The 10,627-nt window shown below is 39.7% G+C and overlaps 1 protein-coding gene across 1 annotated transcript; it reads right to left on the reverse strand.

Annotated features, from left to right (window-relative positions):
- Window positions 1–1,484: 1,484 nt before the first annotated feature.
- On the reverse strand, window positions 1,485–7,551 carry LOC104946269 (protein TSSC1-like). The gene is made up of 2 exons (XM_010772055.1): window positions 7,358–7,551; window positions 1,485–2,483 (listed from the first exon to the last, which is right to left on the reverse strand). Exons 1-2 carry the CDS (start codon window positions 7,549–7,551, stop codon window positions 2,309–2,311), a joined length of 369 nt encoding a protein of 122 aa, XP_010770357.1. The 3' UTR covers window positions 1,485–2,308.
- Window positions 7,552–10,627: the final 3,076 nt, after the last annotated feature.

Here is a 10,627-nt window from a genome sequence, read left to right on the forward strand (position 1 = left end):
CACACACACACACACACACACACACACACACACACACACACACACACACACACACACACACACACACACACACACACACACACACACACACACACACACACACACACACACACACGTCATTGTCACATCTCCTCATTCACTGGTGCCCAGAAGATGTTGGAGAAGTGACAATGAGTGCTGCATGTGTGTGTGTCCTTGCATGTGTGTGACAAGCATCACAAGTTTCCAGATGGGCGATATTCAGCGATTATCTTTTCAGCGCTCACCATTTCTCTATATCTACACCCTGATCCCTCCTCTCAATAATTGACTGCAGGGTAACAAGGGCTGTGTGTGTGAGTGTGTGTGTGTGTGTGTGTGTGTGTGTGTGTGTGTGTGTGTGCACAGGGAGAAACAGACAGAGACTATATGGCAGTAAGACAGAGTAAAGAGTTAAAGCTTAGATTCAAGTTAAAAGTCAAAGAGAATGAGAACCAACAAGAGAAAGTAAGGAGTGTGATACTGTTGTTGTGGATTTCCCTTATGTGTGTGTGTGTGTGTGTGTGTGTGTGTGTGTGTGTGTGTGTGTGTGTGTGTGTGTGTGTGTGTGTGTGTGTGTGTGTGTGTGTGTGTGTGAGAGAGTGTGTGTGAGTGAATGTGTGATGCATGGAGCCAAGCTGCAATTAAAAGGCCTGTCAATGGTGTCTGCCATAACAGAGGCTTGGACTGTCGCTATCGACCAAGCTCAACACACACTGTATGGAGGGAGAGGGGGAGGGAGGGGCGGGGAGAGAAGAGTAGGGGACGCAGAGAGGAAGACAAGGAAGAAGAGAAGGGGATGGTGAGAGTGGAGAAGACCCACAGTAGGTAGGTAGGGTTGTTCATTAGTTTGTCCATCTGGTCAAAATGTAAATCTTAAAGGTCCCATGTCATGCTTTTCCTATTATTACCCATCCCCTTGTGTGTTATGTATCTTTTTCTGCATGTAAACGGTCTGCAGAGTCACAAACCCTTAAAGTACACCCTGTAGCGGCGAGTAAAACTCTTGACACAGAAAATACCTGTCTATGCTGCCCCAGAACGCCTCGTTGGAGATTTCTCTTTTTCTTTCTGGGTACAGTGACGTGCCCATACCCAAATGGACCAATCCGTGGAGCCGTTACGTTACGTCCACGTAGCCGTTACACACACACTCAAACTTTTTTCTCAGCTGCAGCTCCGCGATTTCCCCTCCCTGAGACGGCGGAACGCGGCTCATAGGGAGGGGGGGGGGTCAGGAGCTCCAACAAGCCGAGTGAATACACATACTATACAGAGATGCTGTATGAGAAACCAATGTGATTTTGGAAAATTGCACAATATAAATCTATTTTAGTATACCTCAACAATGGACTTATGATCAGTAGAAATGGCCATGTCATGGGACCTTTAAGAGTATAAACTGAATCACAATCAGAACATAAATACAGCAAGAATTCATAAATAAGTGCTGAACTCTGTATAGATTGAACGCTTCATGTCGAACGCGTGACCACACCCGAAGATGTGATGTCATGGAAAAGGGGAATGGGCAGCGTATTTGTGTTGAGAGATGTTTCTTTATTTAACATTTAGACCATGCTCTAATCTTTACAAATGTATTGCAAGCAGCACTCCTAATTTAGTTAGTGATACAATTAGAATTTGTATCAATGCCTAAATTATTACCAAGCCTTTTAGCGTCTTTCAGCTCATTTTTTTGGTTTTAAACTGTAAAGGTTCGGACTTACAAAAAACAAAAAGGTATTTGGAGTAAGTTGAAGTGGTCAGAAAAATATCTCTAAAAATGTTTGTGCACGTGCAACTTAGCAACTGTCTGCCATATTTACTTTCTAACGTGATAATATGTCTATGGTGTGTTCATAGTTTGTTCTCATAGTTTTCTTTGACCAAATATCATGTTTTCAGATAGCTGCATTTTATAACTGTAGTAGTTGTAATGATAGCTGAGCACTAGTAAACACCTGTATACAGATAATATATAAATGATAACAAATACAATCATATTTTTATGCACAAAATGATTCAACACAGAATCTTATGGAATTATGCCATGATGAAACGATTATAATTAGCTTTTTTTTAACTTTAATTTACATTTTATTGTTAACAGTTATCATTGGAACATATGGGTCACAGTTTATTTACATCACACACACACGCTTTTTACCATTGCTGCCCTCACGAGCAGATGCAGTGTCTCACACAGCACACGTACTGTGCCACGTTATAATGGAATGTCATTCTTTACGCTTCTATCAGCGTCACATGTGTACAGATGTGTCACTCCTCATAGCAGGATGTGGTACTTGAGGGCGCGGGGGACCCTGTTGATGACGAGGCGGCCATCGTAGCTGAGCGAGGCGAAGAGCCAGGGGTCTGCCGACGACCACTCTGCAGCATACACGCTGTCTTCATGCTCCTCGTAGGTAGACACCACACTGTCCTTCAGGGGCTCCTTACTCCTGAATCACACACATAACACACAGAAGGATGAGCTTTGACCACTGGCAGAGGAATTCTTCACATTTTCGCTCATACCACCAATGACGTTGAAATACTGAATGATAGCTAATAGTTAATCATTTTGCATGTATTTTTAGTCATTTCTGGTTGTTTTGCATCTGTTTGATGTTGTTTTATAATCACTTTTTTGTGATAGTAATTTAGCATCCCTGTGATTGCTTTGGATCTATTTTAAATCTTAGTTGGGTTTTTGTAGACATTTTCAGTCTCTTTGTGCTTTGTTTGCATCTCATGAAGTCGATATTCATCTATTCTTATATGTTCATAATTTCTCTGTGGTCACTTTGTGGTCATTTTGGGTCACTTTAGAAATGTGTCTGTCTCCATGTGGTCCTTTTGGGGTTTTCTGTAGTCGTTATGTGCATGTTTTTTATTGTATCCATTTAATTTCAGTCATTAGGCGTCTCTTTGTGATTGTTTTGTGTCTTTTCAGGGACATTTTATTAGTCAGACCCCTGAGTCCTTTGGCCCCTGGGCTCAGTAGGCCTGTTCAGTAATCCCTTCCCTGCCATCAGCACTAAAAGGAAGTGGTAATACATATACTCTTACAAACACAATACTTCTGTTTGTATCGGTTTATATCCTTCGAATAGAGGGCGCCCAACACACACCAGTACCTGCTGAGGATTGGATAGTTTTGACTTTATTTCTCCCTGTCTTCAGTACACAAACATCAGCCTCCCCAGCGCTGAGACATTTCTCCCGCTGCTTCAACAACGTGACTAAATACTAATACTATTTAGGAATTATGATCTAGCATTATTGCCGCCCCAGATTTCTCCCAAACCCACTGCTGTACTCTAAGTAGTCTTGAGGGAAAACAGTGACATATATACTTTGGATTTATTTCCCTCATAAACTGTTTCACACAGACAGTAGCTGCTCCCTCCGGCCAGCAGCCTAAAATAAAAACACTCTTAAGTGCTCTGCTCGCATAGGCTCATTGGGGGGGAAAAAGACAAGAGGGGATATGAGAGAGCACTTGACTGATGCTACAAAACGCTGGACTCTGCGCCTCAGTTAGCCTAAAGTATTGCAAGGTCATTAAGGATCATTTCAATAGTCAGTTTGCCTAAAGAAACTATTGTACACTTCAATGAGATAACATTCATGTGTAGCTGAAAAAATAGTGACTCAGCTGTTGTTTAGGTACATATGCCTAAAAGTAATTCATGGAAAATGGGGATTCAAATCGAATCCACATCAAAAGTCCTGCAATAAATCCCCCTTTCATGAAGGAGAAAATGTTCAGTTATTGTTCAAAGGGTGATGTATTGCATTATACTGAGACTATACGCTTTTAAAAGAAGTGGACATAATCTGGATTACTGTACGAGTCCAGTTTTTGCTAACCCTAACCCTAACCTGCAACAGCCTATATAAGGGATTATGTTTTAAACTTCCTAAAATATACAAAAAAAAATCTCCATCTGTATGTAGATATAGTGAAGATCTGTTTGATTGAAAAACTCATGCCTTTAGTTTAGAGTGTTAAAACCCTATCCTCTTCTGTTTGGTTATATTGAAAAGTGTCACCATCTTTGAATTTCGTCTTATCTGTTGAGTTTTAAAAGCTACCGTATAAAATCAGAAGACAGTCCCACCACTGGAGGAGTCCTGTCTGTAGTGTCCAGGTACCGTGGAGTGGACACGTACCGTACACACAAGAGGGGTCAATAAGTATAGTGGAAGGGTTCAAACAAAGCTGAGTGCTGGTGATTAGGGAGAAGAGTTGATAATTGTGCATGAGAGTCAGTCATTGAGTGTAAGAGCTGGTAGTCATAGGTAAGAGGCTGAATTAGGCCAGAGCGGATGGAGGACTGTGGCAGAAGTGAAAGTACTGAATAGTAACCACTACAAAACCGCAGAATTGTTTTGACAGTAATATCTTTCACTGTTTTTTCCTTTCCACTTGGTCTTAAAGAGTGTGAAAGTAAAGGTTGAGGCAGTCAGCTCTAATCTTCAGGGCCCTAATATCAAATGAACAGTTAGAATACATGGTGTGTTTCTTTACAGTATATGCTGATATATCTCACTGTGTGTCTCATTAGGCTCCTTGTGACAGTGGAGAAATGAGAAAGGTCTATTTTACAAGAACAAAAAAAGATTATCGATGTGGTGGTGAAAGCTGTGCCTTACAGGGGCCCTATTATGCTCACTTTCAGGTTCATATTTATATTTTGTGCTTATACTGTGACATGTTTACATGATTAAATGTTCAGAAATTGGGTGTGTGGAAGAGAAACGTTGGGATTTGATCCTTTGAAGACCAGGAAAGGGAAAACCCCAAAAAGCATAATAGGATATAAACAGATTTAAAACTTTAAACAGATAGTTTGGGTGTATTATAGTTGGGATGTGTGAGGCACTTGTCCACATTCAGTGTATTAACTACATTTGTAAGGCAGAAAATAACACAAACAAACTAATTTGTCGAGGAATCAGACCACCCCACCTCAAAACATACAAACTATCCCTTTAACACAGCGATCCCACACCTATATTTCAAATGTGCTCCACATTATAAAATAGAATCAAAACTGAAAAAGGGGAATCAATGTCCAAATACTTTTAAGAGGATGAGGGGAATTCATGGATCACACGGTAATAGGGAGATGCACGGAGCAAGAAAAGTGTCATCTTGAAATAGACTGGCATTATGCATCCAAAAGAATGAATTCACAACCCTGTTAATGTTTATTAAGTGGGCCAATGAAGGATGGTTTATGCATGGTGATAAACATCAATAATTGGCAGTGGAGCTAATACTGCTCCATCTCAATTTATTTTCCTCCAGTGTGTTCAGTATTGAGGAATATGAACAAGTTTAGTGGAGCACCAATAACCAAGACACTTAGCGTAGCCTCCTCAAAGTTCAAGATGATAACAGTCAAGTGAGTTACAGTGGACAGTAAAAACCCAAATACTTATTAATACTCTGTTTTAACAATCTTACAGCCTGGAAAAACATAACTGATAGGGTAGCTACAAAAATAAAGCCCAAGCTGTAATAAATGATTGGTTTAAGTCCCTATCTAAAAGTGAATTATTACTGAAGAAAAGCACTTATTACTGAATCTTAGATCACTTTACACTTGTGTTTATAATGCACAAGGCGTCATTACAGAAATATTCTTAATGCTTATAACGTCGAGTATCATACTTCCTTATTGCTGGTCGCTCACTGACATGTAAATAATGAATTATAAACATGCTATATAAATTAAAATGCATATTTAAGCGTAATAATAACAAAACATTTATAAGGAAGAAGGAGTTATAATTTGCTATGACTCTATGACAAAGAAAAATGAAGGTCATGTTTATTAAACATTGTGCATAATAAAACATTGTAAATGGTTATAATCATTTATAACAACTTTAAACAAGGTATATCAAGTATAATAAGTAGTGGAAATAATGTATTATAAGTTCATCTCCTATAACGCTTTAAAACACCATGCCAAATAAATGCATTATCATTTCCTAAGAATATGCTTATGATGCATTATAGTAGGGCTGTGCAATTAATCGTATTTTAATCTCGATTACGATTTTGGCTTGCAACGATTACGAAAACAACATAATCAAAATAAAACGATTATTATTTTTAATTAAAAAATAAAGTTCAGGGTAATCAACTGTTAAAAACATACTGTTCAAACATCTTTTTTTCAAGAAATTGATGTTTTCAAAGTAAATGGATAATCGTTTTTGATAATCGTGATATCAATTATTGGCCAAAATAATCGTGATTATGATTTTTGCCATAATCGCACAGCCCTACATTATAGAGAAGACCTTCATATGAAGGGTTATTTAAGAAAAATACCAATAAGGAAGTACTATGATTCCTGACCTTATAAGTCATTATAAAACAATTTATAATATTATATAATTATTGGTGTAAAGCCTAATGAAGATGTATGAGTGCTTATGACTATTATACAGGAGTATAAACCGATTATAAAGCATTATAACTATGTGTCTAATGCAGTGGTTCCCAAACTTTTTCAGTTGGGCCCCCCTTGGGAAATTGGAAATATTTTCGGGACCCCCCCAACCCGGTTCCCATCTATATTGGTAGGTTTAATTGTATATTGTTGTAAAAACATTACATTTTACAAAGATACAAATATCCAACTATAATTTCATATTTTATTATGGATTACACATGAACAAAAGTGCTTGTAATAGATACTGTGAATTTAATTTTTAAAACTGGTTGGCCTTCATCCCTGAGTAGTAGATTTTTAAATTCAAATTTCTTTAAGGAAAATATATTAATTAACTACTATTTCTACTGCAGGTTGCAAACGATCACATCTCTTTACCATTCCTATTCCACACATAATCTATCAATGACTTGTGTGTGCTTGCTTTCCCTCGCAGATCTTCTCAAACCGGGGCTGTTGTTTTGAGACTGCCACTCTCAGTTCATTCTCAATGTTCAGCTTTGATCTGTATTTCGTTTTGATGGCAGCAACAGCAGAAAAGCCTATCTCACACAAGTAGGATGTTGCAAAAGGCAGCATTATGCCCACAGCTCTCTGACCAATGAGACATTTTCGAGTACTGTTTGTTTACAATTGAATAATAATAATAATAATAATACTACATTTGATTTATATAGCACACTTTAAAAACAACGTCATCTTCACAAAGCTAAAAGGAGAAAATAATAAAATTAAAAAATCTTCCAACGCCCCCTCTGCAGTACCTCCGCGCCCCACAGTTTGAAAACCACTGCTCTAATGTATTAACGCATGGTCTCACTGCATTTCCTTTCCTAAGTAGCCCCAGTTGCTCTTACTTGTCCTCCTGGTGGTTGTCCTCGCCCTCGCTGAGCTCCTCGTCGTCCACCAAGTGTCCGAAAGGTTCCGAGGAGATGGACACCATGTTGGAGAGGATGAGGCGGCTGTCACTGCTGGCTGTCAACACCAGCTGGTCATGGCTGTGGTTGTAGCGCACGCTCCACACCCTGGGACGGAAAAAAACACCACACATGCATTCGATATTAAATAATGCAGAGTCCAAGGGGATGTATCTGCCATTGTTCCAAACTCTCCGCACAAGGTTAGGTTTATCCTAAAACCCTGACGCACCATTGTTCGTTGCATGCTCAGGTTGGATGGTCTTCCCTGATCATCCGTAGACAAAACCATCGGAACACCCTTATATATGAGGCTATGCAGACTACATCAAAGTACAGTAACCTGTCAACTTTTGTTTTGCTCACTGTCCCTAAAGTCACCAGGCTTGGGAAAGGGCATTCAGTTACGCTGCTCCAGAGAAGAACAACACTCTGTCTGTAGATGCTTTTTATCATGATGTTACTGATTGTGACCATATATGTTCTTTATTATTGTTTTTAATTTGAGCCTGTTACTGTGCTGCTGACTATCTTGGCCAGTACTCTCATTGCTTTAATCTCATTGGGACTTTCCTTTAAATAAATCAATTGAAACACTCTTGCCCACACAAACCATGGAGACAATGCAACGTTTTTATATTATGCCTTTCTGGGTGTATACTCCGATGCCAGTAATGAGGATTTGGCACATTTCAGTCTGTACTTAGGCTTCCTGATCATAATCATAAACTCTCTGATCCTGGTTTTATTTGTTGCTCAGTTCCGCTTTCTCCAATTCAATTCTCCCTCACCTCTCCCCTCTCATTTTTGTCCCCCTCTTTCCATTTTTCTGATTGTCACCACCGTCTCCCCGTTCGTGCTATTTTTCCTCCTCTCTTTCTTTCTCTTGTTGTGTTTCTCTATGTCTCTCTCCCTGTGAGCCCGGGGCACAGCTCACAGTGCGGTCCCACTCCCCTCACAGGGAGGGATTGAGGGATAACGGAGGCTGTTGACAGGAAATCAGCCTCGGCCACGCCGTTCCCCGCGCTCCCCTAATCCGATTCCCTGCTAAAAAATAGTCCCTAATACCCCCAGCAGCCCCGAGGCCATATCCTGGCTGCGCTCCGAAAAAAATGAGAGCGCACAACCGGCACAAACACACAAACACGTATATTCATCGCACTGGAGATAAGTGTTCACACAGGACAAATACACACAGGCGTATGCATATGCGTTATAGAAATGCTTGAATACACACAAACGCATGTAGCCACATATAGAGATAAAAAGAGAGTCCTTGCAAAAACACAGATAAGATGGCACACACACAGGCAGGCACACACACACACACACACACACACACACACACACACACACACACACACACACACACACACACACACACACACACACACACACACCTCCTATCTGAAAAGATCCTATCTTCAGCTATCTACAGTTATGGATATGTCTGCCAAGTCTATCTTTCATTTGGAGATAACACCCCCCCCTTGTGTGTGTGTGTGTGTGTGTGTGTGTGTGTGTGTGTGTGTGTGTGTGTGTGTGTGTGTGTGTGTGTGTGTGTGTGTGTGTGTGTGTGTGCACATAGAACAATGTGCCTGTGTGTGTGTGTGTGTCTACCTTTATCAGGTAAGGACTGGTGTGCTGCAGTAGCCCAGTTTGGCTCGCAGACACACTGATCATCTATTCAGCTCACACAGGAGAAGAGTCTCCAATGTACACACACACACACACACACACACACACACACACACACACACACACACACACACACACACACACACACACACACACACACTTCTGCAGTAAACCATGTTCAGCTCTGAGCATCGCCTGAAGCCTCACAGAAGACTAGCCGGTGCAGGACTTGGGCTCTCCGTTCGACCCACAATGCAATCCTCACTGACATAATGAGTAGCAGCCTATTTAATTAGTAATTAGTGTATTACTACCTTTTATTGCACCAGCAGTAGTTAGGGCATTTCATTAGTTAGGAGATAAAGCCATTATTAAATCCAGAAACCAATCAACAGTGTGGCAAAGGAGTTATCATCATGTTTATCATTATTGTTGGTGAGTTTTACTGAACGTGTCTGAATTAGACTCCGATGGTGTTTAAAGACTGTTTTCCATTACACAGTATAATTATATTAGACACAGGATTACTTTCCTCCTGACAGCTGTAAAATGTAATGATATGATAGATTTATTTTCCAACTATTTCTGTAATATTATCTTGAATTGAATAACATTTAGATAAAACGTAATGTCCCCAACCCAGGTTTAGTGAGCTCTGAGGAAACGTTGGAATTTGAAATACTATAATATGTAAACGCAATGTAAAAAAAATGGTGTCTCCTATGAAGAAATCTGAACAATGTTGATTTCCTGGTATATTTATGTGAAAGAAATCCCTAAAATATGTCTTATCCACTTACACCCAGTTTTTGCCACATCCAATTCTGGGGTTTCTCCACCATAATACAACAGAACAGTTTATTTTAATAAAACATGCATTCGTCTCTTGTTTTTGCTTGTATTTTTTATAGTTGTACTTATAAGTTTGACTTATATTCAAGAGAGATACATTGGTCAAAGGGTTAACAGAGGGGAAGACATTGCACTGAAATATTCGCAGGATCAAATCCCAGGCCTGTTGAAAATAGCAGTATTTGGCCGCTCCAGCTCGAACCACTGAGCTATCATGCAGCCTGAATGATATGATAATTGGTCCTAGATTCATGCAATACAGTCAATAACCATCCAATGTAGAACAAGCCACGATACATTCAGGTCAAACTATATAATAACCCACCCCAACATGAGGTGACTGAAAATATATGTATCCACGCAGCAAATACAGTTGCAAGAAAAAGTATGTGAACCCTTTGGAACTACCTGGATTTCTGCATAAATTGGTCATAAAATGTGTTCTGATCTTCATCTAAGTCACAACAATAGACAAACACAGTCTGCTTAAGTTAAAACCACACAAACAATTATATGTTTTTATGTTTTTCTTGAACACACCATGTAAACATTCACAGTGCAGGGTGGAAAAAGTATGTGAACCCTTGGATTTAATAAGTGGTTGACCCTCCTTTGGCAGCAATAACCTCAACCAAACGTTTCCTATAGTTGCATATCAGACCTGCACAACGGTCAGGAGGAATTTTGGACCATTCCTCTTTACAAAACTGTTTCAGTTCA

This window comes from Notothenia coriiceps, unplaced genomic scaffold (assembly GCF_000735185.1).
Source record: "Notothenia coriiceps isolate Sejong01 unplaced genomic scaffold, NC01 NC01_scaffold00010912, whole genome shotgun sequence".
Classification (NCBI taxonomy): Eukaryota; Metazoa; Chordata; class Actinopteri; order Perciformes; family Nototheniidae; genus Notothenia; species Notothenia coriiceps.